The sequence below is a fragment of the Chiloscyllium plagiosum genome, unplaced genomic scaffold (genome assembly GCF_037043375.1).
Source record: "Chiloscyllium plagiosum isolate Xiang-an unplaced genomic scaffold, Cpla_swu_hap1 HiC_scaffold_31, whole genome shotgun sequence".
Taxonomy (NCBI): domain Eukaryota; kingdom Metazoa; phylum Chordata; class Chondrichthyes; order Orectolobiformes; family Hemiscylliidae; genus Chiloscyllium; species Chiloscyllium plagiosum.
This window is the reverse complement of record NW_028270169.1, coordinates 63,889,725-63,917,714: the sequence shown is the minus strand read 5'-3', so window position 1 is coordinate 63,917,714 and position 27,990 is coordinate 63,889,725. Positions and strand designations below refer to the sequence as shown.

At 44.4% G+C, this 27,990-nt stretch overlaps 1 protein-coding gene across 3 annotated transcripts in view; it reads right to left on the bottom strand.

Annotated features, from left to right (window-relative positions):
• rcc1l (RCC1 like) overlaps nt 1-27,593 on the bottom strand; it is a 69,898-nt gene extending 42,305 nt beyond the window's left edge. For all 3 annotated transcript variants that reach the window (XR_006315838.2, XR_006315837.2, XM_043718878.2), the window contains exons 1-5: nt 27,321-27,593; nt 23,321-23,450; nt 22,121-22,249; nt 16,445-16,511; nt 10,895-10,946 (exon numbers count right to left, since the gene is read on the bottom strand). Coding sequence is in view for 1 of the 3 variants with exons in the window: in XM_043718878.2 (XP_043574813.1) it covers nt 10,895-10,946; nt 16,445-16,511; nt 22,121-22,249; nt 23,321-23,450; nt 27,321-27,557 (615 nt within the window). In the remaining 2 variants the exon portion in view is untranslated. The remainder of the gene's footprint in view (nt 1-10,894; nt 10,947-16,444; nt 16,512-22,120; nt 22,250-23,320; nt 23,451-27,320) is intronic.
• Between the last annotated feature and the right edge of the window lie 397 nt (nt 27,594-27,990).

Here is a 27,990-nt window from a genome sequence, read left to right as displayed (position 1 = left end):
CATGGCACAGACAGAGAACACAGGGGGCCAACACCTTCAACATATTGTCTAGCTATCACCATTGTTAACAGCTAACCTGAGAATGCAACTCTTTTTAAAAAAAAGGGTTTTGTGATTTACACATGAAAGAAGTGAAACTATCACTGTATGCTAACAAATGAAAGGCTTAACAGACAATCAATTTTTCAGTGTATAATTTCAGTTACATCACACTGTAAATTTTTGCTATAAATTCTGTGTTAGGGTTGAGCCCTCCACTATCACCTGATGAAGGAGCGTCGCTCCGAAAGCTAGTGTGCTTCCAATTAAACCTGTTGGACTATAACCTGGTGTTGTGTGATTTTTAACTTTGTACACCCCAGTCCAACACTGGCATCTCCGAATCGAGGCTATTTTGAGTGCTTCTGAATTGTTACCAGAGGCATATGGACAGCGGTTCAGAAACATAAAGGAACCAGGTCAGATTTATGTTGAGTTCAAAAGAATTAAACACAGTACTTTTGATAGATAAGTGCAGGCCTTAAAGATAGATAAGACCCATTAGGCTATAAGAGAGATTATTCTCTGGAGATGTTTAAAAACTCACTTCCAGAGATGACAAGAATTCATGTGGATGAACAGAAAGCTTAAGAAATGAGAAGAGCAGCAGAAGTGGCAGATATATTGGTGCATAAGGCAACGTTTAGTTTCTGGCAAGAATTTTACCCTGTGAGGAACAGAACTGGGAGAAAGGGGAGATCTTACACTACGAAACATAGAGTAGAGAACACTGGTAATTGTTTACCACAGGTTAAAAAAGCCCAAGAGGGTGAAAGGCCTCAGGTTTTTTCATTGTAATGGAATGGGACACAGAAAATTACAGTGTCAGTGGTTTAAGAAGGGCATTGGGAGACGTACAGCACAGTGCTGGTCATTAAAGAAAGGCACTGTGGAAAAAGATGTGGTAAAAGAAGCTAAGCTAGTGGCATGAGTGAAAGTAGTAAAGGAAACCCCAAGAAAAGTCAAGAAGCTGCAGGAGAGTGCACAGCCTAGGTAGGGGCTAGGTATGGAGTTAGTGCCTGAGCTCTGTAAAGAATTTGCCTCTGTGGGTAAAGTTTGCTCAGAACGAACAGGAGGAAATGAGAAAAAATTTATAATTTTGAGTTACAGGATCTAACCAGTCTCTAATAATAAGAGCTGAACGTATTTGCACTCTTTCTGACCTGTTAGCCGAAACAGTGGTAATTTGTGGGATAGGTGGACTGAAATTTAGCGTTCTCTTATGCAAAATCAGGTTGGAGTGCCAACTCAAGCATGGTGAACTAACAGTGGGAGTGATTGACAGACTGTCAGTTCCAGGAATAGAGTTTGTTTTTGGGAACGATTTAGCAGGATCCAAGGAGGGAGTGACAACCCTTGTTGTAGAGAAGCCAATTGAATTACAGTTTCCAGAAACATGGGGCCATAGTCTCCAGAAAGGACAGTACACGACCAGCGTGTTAGCACTCATTAAGACAATTTATGATGAAGTGGCTTTTGATCAAGTTTCAAGGTTAGTTCATGAAAAGTGAAAAATCATAATCTCTTGTGCTTTCATGAGGTTTGAAACAAAAAACACAAATTTCTGGAGAAACTCAGTTCTGTAGAGTCACTGGATCTGAAATATTAACTCTGCTTTCTCTTCACAGATGCTGCTGGTCCTGCTCCAGCAATTTCTGCTTTTGTTTCAGATTTCCAGCATCCGTAATTCTTTCTTTTTCTTTAATGAGATATAGTGACCCATAGTCTGAGGGGAGGTGGATAGAAGGCGGCTGAGAAATTTGAGAGTTTTGTTTGATTACGTTTACTATTCGATGTGGTCTATTGCCTCATGTTAAGTTTAGAATGTTAGAATATAACTCATATCAATGAATAGTCTAAGCCTGTGTCTCAATAATCTTTGCAAGTTTTTTAAAGTCTGATTTGTAACAAGCGAGTTATTATTTGTTAAGCCACGTTGAAACGTCTAATATTAAACTAGGTACAGTTGAGGGGGATCTAAGATGGTGGCGATCTGAGAAGATCACACTGCAGAGCTTCGCATTGCAGCAGGAGCAGGACGGTTCTTTAACCCACCTAACCCACGTCATCAGGATTTCTTGGGTCGTTGGAAAGATTGTGGAGCCCCAAGAAACATTTAAAAATTGACTTACCCGTATTTTCAGCTGTCCAGAAATGCCTAAAAAGGGAGGAGGAGCATCTGAGGCCGGGCCTGCAGCTCAGCCTGCAGCAGGCTCGGAGCTGATTACTCTCCAGGACCTGGTGAACCAGCTCTCGAAATCTCACGAGATGTTGGGGAAACAGACTGCAGAGAAGCTGGCTCCAATCTCTCTCATGCTGCAGAAGCATGAGCAGCAGCTGGGAGACCTGGAGAAGAGGACGGATGAGGTGGAGCACAGGGTCACAGTGGTGGAAGCTGATGCCAGTTCATTCAAGGAAGAGATCCAAGCCCTGAAGATGCAGGTTCATAATTTGCGTGACCAAGTGGACGATCTTGAAAACAGGGGCAGGAGAAAAAACATTCGGTCTGCCTGAGGGTAAGGAAGGTGAGTGGCCTGCGAAATTTGTTGAAGATTGATTTCCGAAATTCCTTGACTTGGAGACTGGCATGGGAGGATTGAAGATAGAGAGGGCTCACCGGGTCGCAGCATGGAGGTCGGGTCTGGGTCAACGCCCTCGTCCTTTCCTGGTGTGGTTCCATCATTACCGGGATAAGGAGAGAGTCATGGAGGCTTCCAGATTCCAGGTGAAGGATCCAAAGGCCCTAATTTACGAGGGGTCTAAGATCATGTTTCTTCAGTTCTTTTCAGCGGCGGTGATCCAGAATCAAAAATCGTATGATGGTGTCAAGAGAAGATTGAAGGAGCTTGGGATTCAGTACTCCCTGAGATATCCGGCAGTGCTTCGGATCACCTTAGATAGATCCATGCATCTCTTTGACACATCGGAGAAGGCAAGAGACTTTGTGGACAAACTAACCTAATTTAAACAATTGTAGTATGTATAAATATTGTTGCTTGGGTATGCGTTTATCATTCTATAAAAGAAATGAGGAAATCCGGTTGGAGCTTTGTTTTTCCCCTTTTATTTCCCTCGATTGATAATAATTTGGTTCAAACTATGTCTGGCGGTGGTTAAGACGTACATTTTAAATTTCTAAGTTAGGACATACCAAAGGATGGGTGGGGTATTTATTCCCTTTTTTTTAAATAAAAGAATGTTTTTTTATTCATATTGATATTCTATGGGGTGTTTATTCTTTTTAGCTTGTGCTTGCGATGCGGCTCTAGCTGGGAGAAGTGAAGGTGGTTGAAATGGTTAGATGCCTATTTATGGGCAGTTCGGGAAGAGTAGTTGCCCCCTCCGGGCAGGGAGTGAGTTCCCCTACTCAGCGCTATTGGTGCTTTATATGTTGGTTTGTTTTCTGGTTTTTGTTGTTTTTTATTTTTAATAATTTTGTATGTTTGTTAAACGTAGTGGTTTTAGTTTATGTAGTTTTTATATTTGGTGGACCATGTGACACTAAGGCTCAGCAATTTGTGGTTTGGGTTCCTCCTCTCTGGAATTTAAATGTAATTGCAGAAGATTATGGCTAATGATTTGATTAAATGGTGTACCTGGAATATCAAGGGAAATCACTCACCAATTAAGAGGAAGAAGGTACTCTTGAGTCTTAGAAAGGAGAGGGTGGATATTACTTTGTTACAGGAGACACATTTGGGTGACAAGGAGCATCTGAAATTACAGCAGAATGGCTTTGACCGAGTTTATTTTTCATCATTTAATACCAGAAGTAGGGGAGTGGCTATATTGGTAAGGAAAAATCTCTCATTTACATTGTTGGAATGTGTTAAAGACACATATGGGAGGTTTGTAATTCTTAAAGCCTTGATAAATGGGGAAGAATATGGCATTTTAAATGTTTATTGTCCCCTAGCTCATCCTCTTAAATTCTTGGTAGATGTCTTTTTCTAAAGTGATAAGTCTCAAGTCTCGGCACATCATTATAGAGGGAGATTTTAACTGCCTCATGGACCCCACAGTAGACAAGTTGCCTAAAGGTCCCTTGATACCCTCTGCACAAACTAAACAGTTATTGGGTTTACGTGGGGAATTAGGGTTGGTGGACGTCTGGAGGTGTCTCCACCCTACAGGTAGGGATTTCACGTTTTTCTCCAATCCGCATAGGTATCACACGAGGATTCATTTTTTTCTGACCCCTGCGGTAACCCTGGATCTGGTGGCATCCTGTACGATTGGTAATATTGCCATCTCTGATCATGCTCCAGTGTACCTCATGGTTAAAATTAAGGATGTTACAGTGGATTCAAGGTTCTGGCGAATGGACCCTTTATTCTCATGGACAGCAAGTTTGTGGAGTATTTCTCCAGGGAATTTCGGGCATTCCTAGACATCAACATCGGCTCAGTTGATAGCTCATCTGTTCTCTGGGAAACTGCCAAAGCTTATGCCAGAGGGTTAGTTATTTCACATTCCACAAGTAGGAAGTGGCAGAAGGGTGAGCAGCAATGTCTCCTTGAAGCACGAGAAGGCCTATTTTGACAGACCCTCGTTGGTCAAACTACAGAGGATTATGGCACTGCGGTCTACACTAAATTCCGTACTCACGCAGACGGCAAAGAAGGAGCTGGCTTTTGCAAAGCAAAGGTTATACGAGCATGGTGACAAGCCAGGCAAATACTTAGCATACCTTGCCAGAAAGAGAAGTGCCCCACAAACCATTACAGCGATTAGGGAAGGGTCTGGGAACCTAACATGTGATTCTAAAAAGATTAATGTGGCGTTCCAGAGATTCTACTCTAAGTTATATCAGTCTGAGAATTGTGAGGAGGGGCAGGCCAAAATGGAATCCTTTTTAGAGATCTGAAGGTCCCGGGTGTGACTCCCGAACAACAGTCCTTTCTCAATGCTCCATTATCAGAACAAGAAGTGCAGGAAGCTGTGAGGCAGCTTCAGAGTGGAAAGGCGCCCGGTCCTGATGGACTTCCCAGTGAATTCTATAAGGAATTTATAAGTATATTGTCAGACCCGCTGCTGAATATGTTTAATGATTCATACAGTCATGTTCCTCTCCCACCATCTCTGAGAGAGGCCAATATTTCACTTATCCTTAAAAAAGGGAAGGATCCGGAAGACTGTGCTTCATACAGGCCCATCTCGCTCTTAAATGTGGACTTTAAGATCCTCTCTAAGGCTCTTGCGTTAAGGCTGGAGACTGTGTTACCCTCTATTATTAAAGAGGATCAGACGGGCTTCATAAAGGGTCGCGGATCCTCCAATAACGTTAGGAGGCTGCTTAACGTAATTCAAGCATGCCAACAGCAGTCAATACAGGGATTGGTGATTGCTTTAGATGCAGAGAAGGCATTTGACCGAGTTGAGTGGCTGTACCTTTTCTATACTCTAGACCGGTTTGGTCTGGGTGAAGTTTTCATAAGATGGGTAAAAGTTCTCTACAGTGTACCTCTCGCTGCGGTCATTACCAACGGGTACGATCAAGCAATTTTAATATTTCTCGGGGCAGCCGGCATGGCTGTCCCCTTTCACCATTACTTTTTACATTGGTGATTGAACCATTGGCAGAGGTCATTCGTGGGGATCCCAATATATCAGCTCCAGAAGTGGGGCCAAAATTACATAAGATCTCACTGTATGCAGATGATGTTCTAATTTTCTTGACAAAATCCAGCAGTCTCAGTGCCTTGCCTGACACAATGCATTCACGCATTTGGCGCTTTTTCAGGGTATAAGATTAATTTTGCTAAATCAGAGGCTATGCCTATGGGTGGTCTTACAGAAGAGTTGGCTCTTGAGAGTGACTATAGATTCCCATTTAGGTGGTAACAGGGGGGTTTTGTGTATTTGGAATATTCATTACTCCAGTTCTGGATTGGCTGTTCAAAGCCAATTTTACTCAATTTTTTGAAAAAACTTAAACAAGATCTCCAAAGATGGGAGGCACTTCCAGTCTCATGGTTGGGTCAGGTAGCGCTTATTAAGATGGGGGGGGGGAGTAGACCTTCCGGACATTAAAAATGACCAATTAAGCTCGCTTTTGACCTACATAATAGGTTAGGAATAGGAAAGGTGAGGTCACCCTGTTAGGAGTTTTCTACAAGCCTCCTAATAGTCCTAGAAATGTAGAAGAAAGGATTGTGAGGATGATTCAGGAGAAGAGTGAATGTAATAGGGTGGTTGTTATGGGGGACTTTAGCTTTCCCAGTCAATATCTGGAAAGTTATAGCTCTAGTTCGTTAGATGGATCGGTGTTTGTCCAATGTGTGCAGGAGGGTTTCCTGACACAATATGTAGATAGGCCAACAAGAGGTGAGGCCATACTGGATTTGGTTCTGGGTAACGAACCAGGCCAGGTGTTAGAATTAGAGGTAGGTGAGCACTTTGGGGACAGTGACCACAATTCGGTGACTTTTACTCTATTGATGGAGAGGGATAAGTGTGCACTGCAGGTCAAGAGTTATAGCTGGGGGCAGGGAAATTATGATGCGGTGAGGCATGACTTAGGATGCGTGGCTTGGAAAAGTAGGCTTCAAGGCAAGGGCGTAATTGATATGTGGAGCTTGTTCAAGGAGCAACTATGGAGTGTCCTTGATAAATATGTTCCTGTCAGGCAGGGAGGAAAGGGTCGTGTGAGGGAGCCGTGGTTTAATAAGGAATTGGAATCCCTTGTTAAATGGAAGAGGGCGGCCTATGTAAAGATGAGGCGTGAAGGTTAAATTGGGGCGATTGAGAGTTATAAGGTAGCCAGGAAGGATCTGAAGAGGGAGCTAAGAGCAGCAAGGAGGGGACATGAAAGGTCCTTAGTTGGTAGGATTAGGGAAAACCCTAAGGCTTTCTATAGGTATGTCAGGAATAAAAGAATGACTAGGGTAGGAATAGGTCCAGTCAAAGATAGTAGTGGGAAGTTGCGTGTGGAGGCTGAAGAGATTGGGGAGACACTGAATGAATACTTTTTGTCAGTATTCACTTAGGAACAGGACATTGTTGCCGATGTGAATACTGAGTCACAATTAAGTAGATGAATGGCTTTGAGGTATGTAGGGAAGAGGTGTTGGAAATTCTGGAAAGGGTGAAAATAGATAAGTCCCCTGGGCCTGATGGCATTTATCCTAGGATTCTCTGGGAAGCAAGGGAGGAGATTGCAGAGCCATTGGCTTTGATTTTTATGTCCTCATTGTCTACAGGAATAGTGCCAGAAGACTGGAGGCTAGCAAATGTGGTTCCCTTGTTCAAGAAGGGGAGTAGGGATAACCCTAGTAACTATAGGCCGGTGAGTCTCACTTCTGTTGTGGGCAAAGTCTTAGAGAGAATTGTAAGGGATAGGATTTATGAACATCTGGATAGGAATAATGTGATCAAGGAAAAGTCAGCATGGTTTTGTGAAGGGCAGGTCGTGCCTCACAAACCTTATTGAATTCTTTGAGAAGGTGACTAAGGAGGTGGACGAGTGGAAAGCGGTAGATGTGGTGTATATGGATTTTAGTAAGGCGTTTGATAAGGTTCCCCATGGTAGGCTACTTTAAAAAATACGGAGGTATGGCATTGAGGGTGAGTTGGAGGTTTGGATTAGGAATTGGCTGGCTGGAAGAAGACAGAGGGTAGTAGTTGATGGTAAAGGTTCATCTTGGAGTGCCGTCACTAGCGGTGTTCCGCAAGGAACTGTTTTGGGACCATTGCTGTTTGTCATTTTTATAAATGACGAGGAGGAGGGGCTAGAAGGTTGGGTGAGCAAATTTGCGGATGATACGAAAGTCGGAGGAGTTGTAAACAGTGAGGAAGGATGTGGCAGGTTACAGCGGGATATAGATAAGCTGCAGAACTGGGCAGAAAGGTGGCAAATGGAGTTCAATGTAGCTAAGTGTGAGGTGATTCACTTTGGTAAGAGTAACAAAAAGATGGGGTACTGGGCTAATGGTCAGATACTTGGTAGTGTGGATGAGCAGAGGGATCTTGGTGTCCATGTACACAGATCTTTGAAAGTTGCCACCCAGGTAAATAGTGCGGTGAAGAAGGCATATGGCGTACTGGCTTTTATTGGTAGAGGAATTGAGTTCCGGAGTCCTGAGATCATGTTGCAGTTGTATAAGACTCTGGTGCGGCCGCATCTGGAGTATTGTGTGCAGTTTTGGTCGCCATACTATAGGAAGGATGTGGAGGCACTGGAACGGGTGCAGAGGAAGTTTACCAGGATGTTGCCTGGTATGGTAGGAAGATCGTATGAGGAAAGGCTGAAGCACTTGGGGTTGTTTTCATTGGAGAAAAGAAGGTTTAGGGATGACTTGATAGAGGTGTACAAGATGATTAGGGGTTTAGATAGGGTTGACCGTGAGAACCTTTTTCCATGTATGGAGTCAGCTATTACAAGGGGGCATAGCTTTAAATTAAGGGGGGGTGGTAGGTATAGGACAGATGTTAGGGGTAGGTTCTTTACTCAGCGAGTCGTGAGTTCATGGAATGCCCTGCCAGTAGCAGTGGTGGACTCTCCCTCTTTATGGGCATTTAAGCAGGCATTGGATAGGCATATGGAGGATAGTGGGCTAGTGTAGGTTAGGTGGGCTTGGATCGGCGCAACTTCGAGGGCCAAAGGGCCTGTACTGTGCTGTATTCTTCTATGTTCTGTAAGTGATTGGGTTTGTGGGGACCGTCTTTCAATATGGCTACATATCGAAGTCTCCCAGGCAAGGTGCCCCCTTACCAGTTTGTATTTTTGGACAAGGTGAGGACAGTTAAGGAATATTGCCATAACCCAACAGTCATCAATACTGTTAAAGCATGGAGGGCAATTCGGCAGAGGGAAGATAATATTGGCAAACATCTTTGTTTACACCTTTAGTGGGTATGCCGAGTTTTCAACCAGGTATGATAGATTCAGGATTTGAACATTGAGCAGCTAAGGGTATATCTTGCCTGGGTGATTTATTTGAGGCAGATGTAATGATGTCCTTCGATCAGTTAGTACGGAAGTACGAGTTACCTAATAGAGACCTCTTTTGTTTTTTTCAAGTTAGGGATTTTATTCGAAAAACGACCACACTTTTGACTGATCCCTACAAATCTGACATAGAAAGAGGGGTACTAAGGACTAAGAGTACACTCTCTGTCAGTACTCTATATAACCAATTGGGGGGTGCCACTTCAGATGAATCTGATCGACTCTGCAAGATTTGGGAAAGAGAGCTGGGTGTTGAAGTTTCCTCAGAGGCATGGGAGGATATTTGGGAGAATGCAAGGAAGATATCAATTTGCAATAGGACCCATGCTTTACAGTTGAAGATTCTCCACAGGGTCCACTTAGCCCCAGACCGTTTGTCAAAATTTAAACCAGGGGTATCTTCAGCATGTCCCAAGTGCAAGGTCTGCACAAGCACTCTTACCCATTGTCTTTGGTCTTGTGACAGGCTTCAAACATATTGGAGCGCTGTGGTGGGTGCAATGGAGAGGGTTTTAGGTGTAGGGGTGGAGAAGGACCCTATTTCGCTCCTTTTGGGCCTACCCATTGTATTTCCTGCAGACTCGCATAAGGAAAAACTTTTCAATATTCTTACATTCTGTGCAAGGAAGAATATCTTGCTAGGTTGGATATCAGAAACCACCCCCCAGGCCTGTCGGGTTGGCAGAAGATTGTTATGGAGCATATTCCCCTGGATTTTCTCACAAACATGGTACACCACAAAACTGAGAATTTTTACAAGACATGGCAACCCTTTTTGAAATATCTGGACACAGATTTACCTGTCACACTAACAAGGACTTTTATATAGCCATAACGATTGTGTTATTTGAGTCCAGGGAGGAGGAACTGTGAATGTATGAGTGTTTTGTTTGGCTGGGCTGAGTTATTACTATTTATTTGTTTGTTGTTAGGTATTTATTTAGTTAGTTAAATAGCTAGTTTAGGTTTTTTTTAAATTTTATACTTCTCTATATATGTTTATACATTCGTATAGGAGAGTGGGTTGGGGAATTTTTTTTATTATTTGGGTTTAGTTTTGTACTTTTTTGAATTGCATTGTTTTGTATTTGTTGCAATATTTAAAAATCTATTTTTTCTTAATAAAAATATATCATAAAAAAAAACTAGATACAGTCGAAAACCTACTTAATTGGCTTAGTTTTAATGTGTGTTCAATTCACGCACCAGCCAAACTGTGGTGGCCCTCAAGTTAAATCAACACCAGTCATCTCTCTCCAATGAGAGCAGCCCAGTGGTCCAGTCAGACTACAGAAACTTTAACAGTACCCTGGTTAAACTTGAAATCTGTTTTAGCCAGTGGCGACCTGGGAGTAGAAAGAAATGGGGGCACTCCTCCAATCTCAGTTGAAACAAAACATAAGAAAGATAATAAGTGGCTCAAACTCCATTAAATTATAGTTTTTTAATATTTTATGTGCTGTCTGAAGAAGCTGTGCATGGGATCAAATAGCAGCAGAGATAGGGAGAAGATATGGAGATTCAACAATGTCTCAAATTTAATTAGCAAAAGAGACTAGCCCATGTACTCCAGACTGGTTCATACTGTACTGAGAAGAGCCAGAACCAAGGCCAGGGAGTAATTGCCAGAGTTAACAAACTACCACTGAAAAGGGGGCTGCTAGAGTTGCATAAATGAACGAACAGCAGTGTATTTAATTTGAACGTGTATCTTGAATTCCACTTACCATTCAGAAGACAAATTTGGTAACAGTGCACTGAGTTAAGCAAGAGATAGAATTACGAACACAGCTAGTTTACAAATTGATAAGTGTTAGTGATTGAATTGAAAAGAACCATTGCCTGTTTCAAAGTTTTTTTTGTATGATCATTCATAATCATTTGGGACTTTCCAACAAATCTTACCTCAACGATTTTGTCATCTAAATCTTCAATTCGGTGAATAATTTGGCTACCACTGGAAAAATAACAAATATCGTGGTAAGTAACCTAGAGTCACAACATAAATAGTTTTTTTAGATTAGATTACTTACAGTGTGGAAACAGGCCCTTCGGCCCAACAAGTCCACACCGACCCTCTGAAGGGCAACCCACCCAGACCCATACCCCTACATTTACCCCTTCACCTAACACTACAGGCAATTTAGCATGGCCAATTCACCTAACCTGCACATCTTTGGACTGTGGGAGGAAACCAGAGCACCCGGAGGAAACCCACGCAGATAGTGGAGAATGTGCAAACCTCACACAGACAGTTGCCTGAGGCGGGAATTACATAGAACATAGAAGAATACAGCGCAGTACAGGCCCTTCGGCCCTCGATGTTGCGCCGATCCAAGCCCACCTAACCTACACTAGCCCACTATCCTCCATATGCCTATCCAATGCCCGCTTAAATGCCCATAATGAGGGAGAGTCCACCACTGCTACTGGCAGGGCATTCCATGAACTCACAACTCGCTGAGTAAAGAACCTACCCCTAACATCTGTCCTATACCTACCCCCCCTTAATTTAAAGCTATGCCACCTTGTAATAGCTGACTCCATACGTGGAAAATGATTCTTACTGTGGACCCTATCTAAACCCCTAATCATCTTGTACACCTCTATCAAGTCACCCCTAAACCTTCTTTTCTCCAATGAAACAACCCCAAGTGCCTCAGCCTTTCCTCATACGATCTTTCTACCATACCAGGCAACATCCTGGTAAACCTCCTCTGCACCCGTTCCAGTGCCTCCACATCCTTCCTATAGTATGGCGACCAAAACTGCACACAATACTCCAGATGCGGCCGCACCAGAGTCTTATACAACTGCAACATGACCTCAGGGCTCCGGAACTCAATTCCTCTACCAATAAAAGCCAGTACGCCATATGCCTTCTTCACCGCACTATTTACCTGGATGGCAACTTTCAAAGATCTGTGTACATGGACACCAAGATCCCTCTGCTCATCCACACTACCAAGTATCCGACCATTAGCCCAGTACCCCATCTTTTTATTACTCTTACCAAAGTGAATCACCTCACACTTAGCTACATTGAACTCCATTTGCCACCTTTCTGCCCAGTTCTGCAGCTTATCTATATCCCGTTGTAACCTGCCACAACCTTCCTCACTGTCTACAACTCCTCCGACTTTCGTATCATCCGCAAACTTGCTCACCCAACCTTCTAACCCCTCCTCCAGGTCATTTATAAAAATGACGAACAGCAATGGTCCCAAAACAGATCCTTGCGGAACACCGCTAGTAACTGCACTCCAAGATGAACCTTTGCCATCAACTACTACCCTCTGTCTTCTTCCAGCCAGCCAACTCCTAATCCAAACCTCCAACTCACCCTCAATGCCATACCTCCGTAATTTTTGCAGTAGTCTACCACGGGGAACCTTATTAAACGCCTTACTAAAATCCATATACACCACATCTACCGCTTTCCTCTCGTCCACCTCCTTAGTCACCTTCTCAAAGAATTCAATAAGGTTTGTGAGGCACGACCTGCCCTTCACAAAACCATGCTCACTATCCTTGATCACATTATTCCTATCCAGATGTTCATAAATCGTATCCCTTACAATTCTCTCTAAGATTTTGCCCACAACAGAAATGAGACTCACCGGCCTATAGTTACTAGGGTTATCCCTACTCCCCTTCTTGAACAAGGGAACCACATTTGCTAGCCTCCAATCTTCTGGCACTACTCTTGTAGACAACGAGGACATAAAAATCAAGGCCAATGGCTCTGCAATCTCCTCCCTTGCTTCCCAGAGAATCCTAGGATAAATGCCATCAGGCCCAGGGGACTTATCTATTTTCACCCTTTCCAGAATTTCCAACACCTCTTCCCTACATACCTCAAAGCCATTCATTCTACTTAATTGTGACTCAGTACTCACGTTGACAACAATGTCCTGTTCCTGATTGAATACTGACGAAAAGTATTCATTCAGTGTCTCCCCAATCTCTTCAGCCTCCACATGCAACTTCCCACTACTATCCTTGACTGGACCTATTCCTACCCTAGTCATTCTTTTATTCCTGACATACCTATAGAAAGTCTTAGGGTTTTCCCTAATCCTACCAACTAAGGACCTTTCATGTCCCCTCCTTGCTGCTCTTAACTCTCTCTTCAGGTCCTTCCTGGCTACCTTATAACTCTCAATCGCCCCAATTGAACCTTCACGCCTCATCTTTACATAGGCCGCCCTCTTCCATTTAACAAAGGATTCCAATTCCTTATTAAACCCTGGCTCCCTCACACGACCCTTTCCTCCCTGCCTGACAGGAACATACTTATCAAGGACACTCAATAGTTGCTCCTTGAACAAGTTCCACATATCAATTACGCCCTTGCCTTGAAGCCTACTTTTCCAGGCCACACATCCTAAGTCATGCCTCACCGCATCATAATTTCCCTGCCCCCAGCTATAACTCTTGCCCTGTAGTGCACACTTATCCCTCTCCATCAATAGAGTAAAAGTCACTGAATTGTGGTCACTGTCCCCAAAGTGCTCACCTACCTCTAATTCTAACACCTGGCCTGGTTCGTTACCCAGAACCAAATCCAGTATGGCCTCACCTCTTGTTGGCCTATCTACATATTGTGTCAGGAAACCCTCCTGCACACATTGGACAAACACTGACCCATCTAACGAACTTGAGCTATAGCTTTCCCAATCAATATCAGGAAAGTTAAAGTCCCCCATAACAACCACCCTATTACTTTCACTCTTCTCTTGAATCATCCTCGCAATCCTTTCTTCTATGTTTCTAGGACTATTAGGAGGCCTGTAGATAACTCCTAACAGGGTGACCTCACCTTTCCTATTCCTAACCTCAGCCCAAACTACCTCAGATGGCGAGTCTTCATCCATCGTCCTTTCCACCGCTGTAATACTATCTTTGACAAGCAATGCCACAACTCCCCCTCTTTTACCCCCACCTCTGACCCTACTAAAACATTTAAACCCTGGGACCTGCAACAGCCAATCCTGTCCCTGTTCTACCCATGTCTCCGTAATAGCCACAACATCGAAGTCCCAGGTACCAACCCACGCTGCAAGTTCACCTACCTTATTTCGTATACTTCTTGCATTGAAGTATACACACTTCAAGCCACTTTCCTGTTTACAGGCAGCCTCCTTTGAAATTGATGCCATGTTCCTAACCTCCCTACACTCCAGGTCCTGCACCCTAAAGCTACAGTCAGGGTTCCCATGCCCCTGCAGAGTTAGTTTAAACCCCCCCCCCCCCCCCAAGAGCACTAGCAAACCTCCCACCAAGGATACTAGTGCCCCTCAGGTTCAGGTGCAGACCATCCTGTTTATAGAGGTCCCACCTTCCCCAGAAAGAACCCCAGTTATCCAAATACCGGAATCCCTCCCTCCTGCACCATCCCTGTAGCTACACATTTAACTGTTCTCTCTCCCTATTCCTCGACTCTCTATCACGTGGCACGGGTAACAAACCAGAGACAACAACTCTGTTCGTTCTAACTCTGAGCTTCCAACCTAGCTCCCTGAAAGCCTGCCTAACATCCTCAGCGCTCCTCCTACCAATGTCATTGGTGCCAATGTGGACCACGACCTCGGGCTGCTCCCCCTCCCCCTTAAGGACACGGAAAACACGATCAGAGACATCACGTACCCTTGCACCTGGGAGGCAACATACCAAACGTGAGTCTCTCTCGCCCCCACAAAACCGCCTATCTGTGCCCCGAACTATCGAGTCCCCAATTACTATTGCTCTGCTCTTCTCCACCCTTCCCTTCTGAGTAATGGGGACAGGCTCTGTGCCAGAGGCCTGAGCCCCGTTACTTACCCCTGGTAAGTCGTCCCCCCCACAAGTATCCAAAACGGTATACTTGTTCTTGAGGAAAACGGCCGCAGGGGGTCCCTGCACTGGCTGCTTCCTCCCAGTCCCCCTCACTGTCACCCATCTATCTGCCATCTTTGGAGTTACTACTTCCCTAAAGCTCCGATCTATGACCCCCTCTGCCTCCCGAATGATCCTAAGTTCATCCAACTCCAGCTCCAGTTCCCTAACACGGTCTTGGAGGAGCTGGAGATGGGTGCACTTCCTGCAAGTGTAATCAGCAGGGACGTCCATGGCATCCCTCACCTCAAACATGTTGCAAGAGGAACCTGGGTTTCTGGCGCTGTGAGGCAGCAGTGCTAACCACTATGCCACCCAAATTAAAGATCAGTTAAAGATTGATCTGCACTTTAGACCAAGATGTGGGTTTGTGCTGCCCTAACACAGGGTACCATATCTTGACTATGAGACAGCAAGATCTCTGGGAATAGGTAAGTGCAGGGTCAGAATGCAGCAACACATTGCTCACTCACTGAGGTCTCCGCCAGTTGCATCATCAATCAATAAGTCACCTCTTTATGCACATTCACAGATTATTTTAATATAATTGGGCAGTACACACTTTAGCTTTCTTCAGAAAGGATGAGAGAGGGCCACTCTCATCCATCATCAACATCGAAATAGAGTATTAATAGTAGGGTTGCAGGAACAAATTATGCACATGTCTGGCTTATGTTTTGTAGCTGATGCAGGGAACTCCAGAATTTGGGAAAGATCATTGGTTCCTACTATGTTGGAACTGTGGCCAGGATCGGAACTACTATTAGATTACTGATGGTAGAAAATAGAACATTCAGAACCAGAAATGACAGATCATTTCTCCAATCCCCAAATTTATCTCCTAAAGACATTCCCCAACCAACTCCCAGAAACGTGACACATCCATTTTGTTCCCACTTTCCTTGCCACTGAAGTACTCACATACTGGCCTATTCCCACCAATATTTCCTCAACAAACACTCACTATTCCCAGTCAGACCAACAAACTCTACAACTTCCACAAGCAATCTCACCCTTCCATTATTCATCAGGCTTTCCTGCCAAATTGAACCCCCAAACCCTTTAATACCCCAGGCAGTCAAATCCAACTGTCCAATTCATTCTCTATACACCTTAATATCTCACTCTCAACCTCTTGTTCATTTTCCATGTTCTTGAGCAATCAATTTCATTTCCTTTAGGGGCTTACAGTCACAAATGTATCATGCTGAAAAAATGCAATTCTAGTCATCCTCTATATAAAATTGTTCCTAACCTCCCCATTAATTCCTAATTTACATTTCCTATCTTGCCAAGCAGAAGGTACTCTGTTCACCTTAACAAAATCCCAAGATATACATTAGGTGCCCCCCGCTTCCTTTTCTGTCTTTTTAACTATACCACGTACATCTTAGCACTACCCAGAGAATCTATGATGGGCACTTATCATTCAAAGAGACCTCTTCCCTTATACTCTCCTCTGTGAAGTCTTCTGTTCTCCACCATTTGTTGCTAATTAATTTAGGTTCACTTGATTGCCGACGCTTACCCAGTCTGGTTTTATTTTTGATTTGATTTAAGGTCCAGAAGGCAGCTTACCTATAACTCTCATTGTCCACGATGCTTCGCCCACACTGTCCATAGGCATTGTTTCCCATACTGAAAACTGAAAAAACACAAACCAAATCCAACAAAGCTCCAAAATTTCATCAGAAAGCACTGATGTTTGACAGGGCTAACAAATGCAGTTTCTAAAGAGGAGATTACAAGGAAAGAAGAGGGGTGCTGTGTTCTACCAGAGAAAAAAGCACGAGTGAAACAAATGAGGCTAAAGGCTGATAAGTCCCTGGACCTGATGGATGGCATCCTGGGATTTTAAAGAACTATAGAGATAGCAATCTTCAAAGAATCCTCAGATTCAGGAGAAGTGCTAGAGGACTGGAGAACTCCCACAGTATCATATTTATTCAAAAAGAGAAGGGAATTTTAAAAAAAAACTAGTTAGCTTAACATCAGTTATTGGGAAAGTGCTAGAGTCTATTGTAAAGGATATAATAGCAAAGCAATTAGAAATAAATATAAAATGAAGCAGAGACTGCGTGGCCTCATGATGGGGAAATCACGCCTGACAAAATTAGGGTTCTTTGAGGAAGTGACACCCAGGAGTGAGGAGGTGACACCCAGGATAGATAAAGAAGACGCCAGTGGATTTCCAAATGGTTTTAGTAAGATACCATATGTAAGGCTATTCACACTATACTAACCTGTGGTGTTCTGGTTGTATATCAGCGTGGATAAAGGTTTGGCTAATTAATAGAAAACAGAGAGTTGGGATAAAGAGGGCATTTTCACAATGGCAACCTGGAGGGACTGTCCAATGAGGAGGGGCCAAGTAGGTCAGACTTGTATTCATTGAAATTTAGGAGAATGAGAGGAAACCTTGTTGAAATATGTAAGATTCTTAGGAGTTTGACATTGGAGAGTCTCGAACCAGAGGGTATAATCTCAGACCAATAGGTCATCCTTTTAAGACAGACAAGGCGGATTTTCTTTCTCTCAGAAGGTAGCCAATCTGTGGCATTTACTGCAGAGTGATGGGGGGGGGGGGGGGGGGGGGGGGGAGATAGAGAATGCTGTTAAGTACGTTCAAGGCTGAGACAAACAGACTTTTAAATCAATAAGAAAATAAAGGGTCATAAACTAAAACAAATTGCTGGAGGAATGCAGCAGGTCTGCCAAAAGAAAGGCCACTGGTCTCAAAACATGAACTCTATTTTTCTATCCACAGATGCTGTGACAGCTGTTGAGTTTCTACAGCAATTTATGTTTTGGTTTTAGATTTCCAGCATCTGCAGTTTATTTTTTCTATTTTTCTATCCACAGATGCTGTGACAGCTGTTGAGTTTCTACAGCAATTTATGTTTTGGTTTTAGATTTCCAGCATCTGCAGTTTAGGGAATCAAGGGGTATTTTGGGGAAAAAGCAGAAGAGTGGAGTTGAGGATTATCAGAGATTTTCTAAAAATCTTTGAATTCTGGTGAAGAACCAGAGGATTGGAAAACTGCCAATGTGAAACTCATTCAGAAAGGGCAAAAAACAGGTAACTGCAGGCAAATTAGCCTAATATCTATTGTTGGAAAAACATTGTGATCAATTCTTAGGGAGGTGTTCGTAGCACATTTGGAAAACCACAATCTGCTCAAGCAGAGAATGGCTTCCATGAAAGGGAAATTATATAAAATTTATTAGAGTTTCTTGAGGAAGTCTCAACCAAAGTGGATATAGGGGAACCAGTAGGTGTGTCATATTTGGACTTCCAAGAAAGCATTTGACAAGATATCTCACAAAATATTAAGATGAGAGCCCACAGTATTGGATGTAGAATATTGGTATGGACAGAGATTTGGCTCATGGCAGTGAGTGGGGAGAAGGAACTCTTTTTCAGGTTGGCAACCTGTAACCAGTAGGGTTCCACAGTGATGACTGCTGGGACCACAACTGTTTATAATATATATTAATGACTTGCAGGAAGGAAGTGAACATACGTCAGCCAAATTTACAGACGACCCAAAAATGTATGGAAAGACAGATTGTGAGAGGCATACAAATAGCTTATGGAGAGACGTTGATTATCTAAATGGGCAAAATATTGGCAAATGGAATATAATTTGCAAAGACATGAAGTTGTTCATTTTGGAAGGGAGGACAAAAGAACAGAATGATTTAAATAAAGGCAAACTACAGAAAGCAGCAACACAAAAGGACTTGGGGTACTTGTGCATGAAACACAGAAACCTAGCACACAGGTACAGCAGGTAATCAGGAAGGCTAATGGAATGTTGGCCCTTATTTCAAGGGGGTTGGAGTACAAAAGGAAGGAGGTCTTACAGCAGTTGAACAAGATGCTGATGAGACTATATCTGCAGAAGTGAGCAATGTTTGATTCATTATTTATGAAAAGATTAATTCATTGGAGGCAGTTTAGAGAAGGGTCATTAGGCTGATCTCTGGTATGGATGGATTGTCTTACGAGCAAAGGCTTAACAGGTTGGGACTCTACTCAAAGAATTAAAAATAAGAGGTGATCTCATTGAAACGTAAAGATTCTTAAGGGACTTAAATTGCTAATGTTGTCCCTTTGTTTAAGAAGGGTAGCAAGGATAATCCAGGTAATTATAGACCAGTGAGCCTGATATCAGTGGTAGGGAAGCTGCTGGAAAAGATACTGAGGGATAGTATCTATTTACATTTGAAAGAAAATGGCCTTATCAGTGATAGGGAGCATGGTTTTGTTCAGGGAAGGTCATGTCTTACCAACTTAATAGAATTCTTTGAGAAAGTGTCAAGAGTTGATTGATGAGGTGAGGGCTGTAGATGTCATATACAAGTAAGGAGCATGATAAGGTTCCCCATGGTAGGCTGATGGAGAAAGGGAAATCGCTTGGGGTCCAAGGTGTACTAGCTAGATGGATAGAAAATTGGCTGGGCAACGAGAGAGAGAGAGTACGTTGTCTGTGATATACATAAATGATTTGAAGGAAGGTATAGGTGGTCTGATTAGCAAATTTGCAGATGACACTAAGATTGATGGAGTAGCAGACAGTGAAGGGGACTGTCAGAGAATGCAGCAGAATATAGATAGATTGGAGAGTTGGGGGAGAAATGACAGATGGAGTTTAATCCAGGCAAATGTGAGGTGATGCATTTTGGAAGATCCAATTCAAGAGCGAAATAAATGGTAAGTGGAAAAGCCCTGGGGAAAATTGAAGAGATCTGGCAGTTCAGGTTGATTTTACCCTGAAGGTGGCAACACAGGCCAATAGAGTGGTGAAGAAGGCATATGGCATGCTTTTCTTCATCAAACTGGGCACTGAGTACAAGAGTTGGCAGGTCATGTTACAGTTGTATAGGACTTTGGTTCGGCCTCATTTGGAACGCTGTATACAGTTCTGGTCGCCACATTACCAGAAGGGTATGGATGCTTTGGAAAGGGTGTAGAGGAGGTTCACCAGGACGTTGCCTGGTATGGAGGGTGCAAGCTATGAAGAGAGGTTGAGTAGATTAGGATTATTTTCATTAGACAGATGGAGGTTGAGGGGGCACCTGATTGAGGTCTAGAAAATCATGAGAGGTATAGACAGGGTGGACAGCAAGAAGCTTTTTCCCTGAGTGGGGGACTCAATTACTAGGGGTCACGAGTTCAATGTGAGAGGGGAAAAGTTTAAGAGAGATATGTGTAGAAAGTTCATTACGCAGAGGGTGATGGGTACCTGGAACACGTTGCCAGCGGAGGGGGTAGAGGCAGACATGATGGACTCATTTAAGAAGTATCTAGACAGATACATGAATGGGCAGGGAGTGGGGGGATACGGATTCTTGGAAAATAGGTGACAGGTTTAGATAGAGGAACTGGATCGGCACAGGCTTGGAGGACCGAAGGGCCTGTTCCTGTGCTGTAATTTCCTTTGTTCTTTGTTTGACTTGACCAGGTAAACACAGGAGCAACTAGGAACAGAGTGCATAGTCTCAGAATTGAGGACTGCTAATTTAAGACTGAGATGAGGATGAATTTCTTTTCTCAGATGGTTGAGATTCTTTGGAACACCCTGCCACAGAAAGCTGTAGGAGTGGAGTCCTTGTGTATATTTGAGGCTGCGATTGAAAGACTGATCAATACGGGAATCATGGGTTATGGAGAAAAGGCAGGAATGTGGACGTGAGGAATGTTGGATCAGACAGGATCTGATTGGAATAGCACAGCAGGGTCAAAGGTCCGAACAACACGGTCCTGTTCCTATTTCCCATGGTCTTATAAGGAAGTGACTGACAAAATCTTTGTGAAACTTACAAAAGAGTAGCATGGATGGGAAACAGATAATGCAATACATAAACTAATCATGGCTAGGAACAAACAACAGGCTTGTGAGTCTCACTCCAATACTTGGAAACATAACAACAATGAGAACAGTAAGAGATTTCAGGTGGATATGGACAGACTGGTGAAATACACAAATACACAGGAAATTAAATTTGATGTACAGAATGTAAAGTGGTGCATTTTGGTCAGAAAAACTATGAGAGACAATGCAAATGAATTTTCAAGGGAATGCCAGAACAGAGAAACGTCCAACAATACATACACAATTTTCTGAAGGTAGCAGAACGAGTTGAGAAAGCTATGGAGGAATATATGGGAGATTTGGTTTTATAAATAGACTAAATGGAACAAAAGCAAAGAAACAATGGTCATTGTTTTTAAATTACAGGCTGGTGACACAATTCGGGGCACTTTAGGAAGAATGTCAAGACCGTTCACAAAACACATAAGAAAATTACTAATGTGGCACCAGGAGTGAAGGAGTTCCAGTGAAATGCAAACACCAAAAAACAAAAGTTTCTATCTTTAGAGCTGAGAAGGTTAAAGGGAGATTTGAAAGAGGCTTGCACATTCATCTGACAGAATAAGGAAGAACTATTTCCACTGGGGACAGATCCGTAATCAGAGAACAGAGATTTATGATAACTGCCAAAAGAACTAGAGGTATTTATTTTATTGCAGTGCTGTTTAAATGTGATGCCTTACAGGGTAGTGGAAGCAAATTCATTTGGAATTTCCACAGGGAACAGGAGCAAAATTACAAGGCTTTGGGGAAAAAAAAGTAGAAAATGGGCCTAATTGGACAACTCTTTCAAAGAACTGTTACAGACATAATGGACTGAATGGCCTCCTGCTATGTGCAATTCCACAACTGGCCTGGATAAAGTGTTTGACGACTTCTTGAAAGGGTAAATCAGGATGGAGAGAAGTTTAAATGTAATTGGTTGGTAGTACAGAAATTAAACAATCCAAAAACAGACAAACAATTGAAGCTTTTCGTCTCACTTTAGGACCAGGACTCGAATCTTAAAAAGAGACACCATTTTAATACAGCACAAAAACGGTTGCTGATTGGTTAGGTCATCATTGGAGTCACAATTTCGGACAAGCTTAACAGGCTGCAATCTTTCCCTGTGCCTTCCTCTCCTGTTTGCAGTGGCATTAAACAAAAACTAAACTACTGCCCCTTGAAAGGTATTTGAACAAGGCTCAGGGTCAGGTTGTACCACCTTCAGATCATTTACACAAGGATTATTCCTCCACCAATTGGCAAAATTGCAACCATTTAAATAAAAACAACTAGTCACAGGTTAAGGGTGAATGATGGAAAGCAGGAGGCCTGTTAAACACAGAGGATACAGGTGAAATCAGTTGAAGGAAAGAAAGAAGATACAGACCTCCTTCATTATCAGTCAGCAGTAGCGAATGTGCTCTCCCACATGACACCTGGATTACTCGGGTTTCCTGAGGCCTCCCCAGAGGTAACGGCACTGGCGATGGTTCCAAGACAAACTCATAGCCCTTTGCTGAAACAGGATTCATAACAGTACAGGAACAATACGTGCTTATGGAGCATTCTTGCATTTGAAAGTCTTAGTTCCGATTTACTCAAAATACTTTTGCCACACAACATTGGCTCAAACATTCACACAGACTGGTCTTACACACCGTCATAGAATTCCTGATAAGAACTTAGGCTCTAGAGTTTAAGGATTAGTTCTCTCATTGGTTACTCTTTATAAAGGGAATTACTGGAAGTACTGTAGCAGGGATTGGTATTCTAATGAAATGATTATCCATAATCTGGAACAATTGGTGAAATTATTGAACCATTATTCTCTGCCCAATATATTGGGATATGAGCAGGAACACGGTTAGTTGCCAAGGAGCTCAAATTCACATTTCCATTAATAGTACATCTGTACAGACCAGTTACAGGTGTGCTCAGTCCTCGAGATCCCTTACTCAATGCACACATAAAGGAATAAAAAGGGACAACAGTGAACCCACTATAGTCAATTTGACTGAGATTGTGAGCGAGTTAGACTTTGATGCACATGATGTAGCTAGTCAACATTACATTAAGACTCTAATTAGACCACACAGGAAATGGTCATTTGCTCAGTCTGCTGTCCACATGAGTGCATTGTGCTTCATACATCATAGGGAATGTTCTAGAAGATTGATTGGACTGCTACTTTGCTCAGAGCTGGGTGTGTTGTTTTCTGAATTTTACAGTGACCATATCTTGCTGGGGAGTATTCATTAGTTCATAGGAAGGCAGCCACTTTTGAGACAGATCAGAAAAAGTGCCGGTAATATGGATTTCAGGAAAATCTTCTATCTCAAAGTGGTTAGAATGTAAAACTTATTCTGTTGAAACAAATAAGTGCATTTAAGGGGAAACCTTAATAAACTCACAAGAGAAAGGAATTTAAGGATAAGCTGACAGGACAGGACATAAAGTCAGGCTGAGGAGGCTCTTGTGCTGCATGTTTGAGGTCATCGATACCCACACACAAAACACAAATCTTCAATGGAATAAATGCAAATACTAAACATAGAACATTTGCCATTTCAAGGTCACTGCAACTCACTCCTGTCTGCCCGACTCCGGTGAAATCCAATCTGGGAATCTTTGTTCAAGCCCATTCCCCAGACCTTGGTAATGTCATGGGTTTGTGAAGCCAATAAAGTGAACCCATAGCCACAGGCTGCAGATGAGATCTGTTAAAACAACACAAAGGTTGCATCATGAACATTTGTGTCTTGGAATGGTTTGAAAAACCTATTTTTCAACAACTAATGGCACATCAGATTTAAAACAATTTCCTGGCCTCACAGCCAGTCCAGCGACAGAGTTATTTAGCAGCGTTGTTGGTTGAATAGGGAAACTAACCTCTCCCACATGTTCCTGCCCTCTTCCCTAAACTTTCCCCACACGCCCACCTCATTCTCAATTTCTCCACTTGCCTGTCATTTCTCCTCTTCATCTTACCCCCACTTTCCCCTAATGCACAAATGATCATGTCATTTTGTGACATTTGCATGTATTCATGTGTTTAAGAGAAAAAGAGATTAAAATCAGTTCTCTCTTAGCAATGCCATGTTTTTAAACAAGTGAAGCTGTCAGTTTGGAGATGAGGATGGGATGGCCAATTAATAATTTGAGGTTGGAGGAGTTTCCAGTTGACCGAGAGTATGTTCTTTATTTGAGAAAAAGGTTTAAAATCCGATCTAAAATCAGTCTGTAAAATGTGGATGGAGTGGCTTCGAAGATGTCCACACCTAGGGGAATTATTACGTGACACGGAGTATGGTCACGACTGAGAGTCTTTCATATATGGAGCAACTAAGAATGTTTTTCAATCCAATAATCCGGCTGTGGAAGCCCAGACAGGTATGAGACACTAAAGAGTTTGCTTGCCTCACAAAGTCAAAGGACACACGCTGAAGGTCATTTGATTCGGCTTGAGCAGCTCAACCATCCCTAGTTTTCAGAGATTACAGAATAATGTTTTGGTATGAGGAATGAATTGCCCAATGGGCAGCATGGTGGCTCAGTGGTTAGCACTATAGCCTCACAGCATCAGGGACCTGGGTTCAATTCCAGCTGTGGGCAACTGTCTGTGTGGAGTTTGCACATTCTCCCCATGTCTGTGTGGGTTTCCTCTGGGTCCTCACACAGTCCAAAGATGTGCAGATCAGGTGAATTGGCCATACTAAATTACCCATAGTGTTACTCAGAGGGAAATGGGTCTGGGTGGGTTACTCTTCAGAGGGTCGGTGTGGACTTGTTGGGCCGAAGGGCCTGTTTCCATACTGTAAAGAATCTAATCTAATAACTGAAGGGTTGATTGAGGTTTACATGCCAAAAACATTTCTTGTTCAAAGGAAGGCAAGGCCAGATCATTGCAAGCCATGTCCATTAACCTAGACTCAAAAGAAAGAGAGCAAAAACTGAAAGGAAGTAGGCAGCTAGTGTGCAGTCAGTGCTGCATATTTATTTTCTCAGAATTAAAAGCCAATCTTCATTGTGATAGGTAACCATTCAAAGCAAGATTCTGATTATTTGTAGGAGAAAGTGAGGACTGCAGATGCTGGAGATCAGAGCTGAAAATGTGTTGCTGGAAAAGCGCAGCAAGTCAGGCAGCATCCAAGGAACAGGAGAATCGACGTTTCGGGCATAAGCCCTTCTTCAGGAATGAGGAGAGTGTGCCAAGCAGGCTAAGATAATAGGTAGGGAGGAGGGACTTGGGGGAGGGGCGTTGGGAATGTGATAGGTGGAAGGAGGTCAAGGTGAGGGTGATAGGCCAGAGTGGGTGTGGGGGCAGAGAGGTCAAGAAGAAAATTGCAGGTTAGGAAGGCGGTGCTGAGTTTGAGGGATTTGACTGAGACAAGGTGGGGGGAAGGGAAATGAGGAAACTGGAGAAATCTGAGTTCACCCCTTGTGGTTGGAGGGTTCCTAGGCAGAAGATGAGGCGTTCTTCCTCCAACCATCGTGTTTGCTATGGTCTGGCGATGGAGGAGTCCAAGGACCTGCATGTCCTTGGTGGAGTGGGAGGGGGAGTTGAAGTGTTGAGCCACGGGTGGTTGGGTTGGTTGGTCCGGGTGTCCCAGAGGTACAACATTATGTAGTTCGGTTGGTGTTCATGGTTTGCCAGCAAAAGTAATGTTTGACAATGAGCCTCAGTTTTGCTTGGAAGGATTTTCCCAATTCAGAAGTCCGAACAGGATAAAACATACCAAAGTACCACCATATCATCCTGCTTCCAAGGAAGCAGTAGACTGCACAGCACAAGTTGTTAAAAGCAATCCTTACATGTTCTTACCAAGCAAATGCTAGAAATAATCTGAATTAATAGAGACAAAATGCTGGAGAATCTCAGCAGGTCTGGCATCATCTGTAAAGACATAAAGAGTACTCTGAACTCTCCAGCACTTCCTGCTTTTATTTCAGACCTCCTGTTCCAAAATATTTTACTTTTATTTAAAAAGTGTTGTCTTTCATTAGACAATAGACTGGTGAATGTGAACTTTTTCTTTAGCTACCTAATCACATTTCACATCACAGCCTACAGAACACCAGCTAAATTACTTCTTAAAAGACAACAGAGAACCCAGTTTCCAGTACTTTAGTGGTAAGGTGTCCCTTCTTCTGTAACCAAAGGACCCTTTCAAGTCCCAACTGCTCCAGAATTGTAATAAATCTGGAAATAGACTGATCAGAAATAAATCAAGCATGATATTTCCATTGCTGAAAATACATTTAGTAGAATCACCATCTTCTAATAGCACACTCTACATCGTCCTCCTCCCACTAAAATCTCCCCTCCCCATTAAGTATCTTCCCCACCTCCCATTCCCTTCAATCTCCTGCCTTGCCCTCACCCTCTCACATACCCACAGTCCTCATTTCCCATCCTTTCCACCATTCCACCTTCCTATCGTGTCTAACTTTCTTGCCTCTGCCCTGATTTTGCCCTCCACCCCACCTGACCAATACTGTCCCCATACTCACATCCCATTTATACATTCCCTTATCCATACATCCAGTTCCCCAAACTTCCCTCACTCTCAGCACCATTCCACTCATCCCCATGCCATGCTCTCATCACCCCAACCTCCATTTCCCACCAGTAATCCCATCCTCCTTACTCAGATTCCCACTCCCCACTGCATCCTATCACCACCATCCGGTCCCTCCAGATCCCATCCTCTCCCCAACCCACCTGGTATCCTACCCCCACCCTCCTCCCTGATGTCCCACCCTCCAACTCCTAACCCCTGACCCTTCCTATCCCATTCAACTCCCACCCTGCACCCAACATTCCCACCCCACCCCGCTACCCCAATCCCTCTCCCCCTCCATTCTACTTCTGCTTCCTTGCCCCCTCCATCCTACCTCCACACTGCTAAACCCACCCCAGCTCCTATCCCCCACCTCACCCTCCTACCCCAGCCCCTCCCCTCACACCCCACCCCAGCACCCTCCCCCTCCCCACCCCCTCCATCCTACCCTCCCCTCACCCCTCTCCCTCCGACCCTCCCCTCCCCTCACCCCTCTCCCTCCGACCCTCCCCCTCCCCTCCCACCTACCCTCACCGTCACCCTCCCTCTCGGCCCCCTCCCGCCTACCCTCACCCCCCCTCCCTCCCCTCACCCCCCCTCCCTCCCCTCACCCCTCTCCCTCCGACCCTCCCCCTCCCCTCCACTCCCCTCACCCTCCTCCCACCTACCCTCACCCTCCCCCTCCCCTCACCCCCCTCCCTCCCCTCACCCCCCTCCCTCCCCTCCACTCCCCTCACCCCCCTCCCTCCCCTCCACTCCCCTCACCCCCCTCCCTCCCCTCCACTCCCCTCACCCCCCTCCCTCCCCTCCACTCCCCTCACCCCCCTCCCTCCCCTCCACTCCCCTCACCCCCCTCCCTCCCCTCCACTCCCCTCACCCCCCTCCCTCCCCTCCACTCCCCTCACCCCCCTCCCTCCCCTCCACTCCCCTCACCCCCCTCCCTCCCCTCCACTCCCCTCACCCTCCTCCCGCCTACCCTCACCCTCCCTCTCGGCCCCCTCCCCCGGCCCCGGCCCCGGCCCGCACCCTCTGCTCCAGCTCCACTCCGCGCGGCCTCAGTTGGATCTGCCGGGGTTTCTGGCCCCCGCCGCGGCCGAGCACCAAGTGCGGGAGGCCCAGGGCCCCGGTGTGGGCGAACCCCCAGACGAACACGCGGCTCTTCCTGCGCCCTTTGCCCATATAGCGGAAAATCGGGTCAGGGGCCTGTGCTCCCCGCAAGCCCCGGGCCTGGAGCCAGCGCCAAATGCAGGTCCTGACCGCCATGAGCGACGCTGGTGCCGCAGGCAGCTCCTACACACGGTCCACGGCAGCGGCTACTCCGGGCCGCCATCTTGGTAAAGGAGACGGCCTCCAGCTCCTTAAATGGGCAATGTACTGCTGTACCTGGTGGGGTCCACACTGATTAACATCAGAATCCGACACTGGGGAGAGAGTGGCTCAGATTCGGGGCAAACACACACGAATAGGTCAGATGTGTGTCGCAGCTTTACGAAAAGCTTGAATGCAGGAATAGAGTTGTACATTTAAGTCTGCCAAATGTGAGGTCATGTTGCAGCTGTACAGGACATTGGTTTGGCTGCTATTGGAATATTGCGTGTAATTCTGGTCTCCTTCCTATCAGAAAGATGTTGTGAAACTTGAAAGGGTTCAGAAAAGATGTGCAGGGATGTTGCCAGGGTTGGAGGGTTTGAGCAAC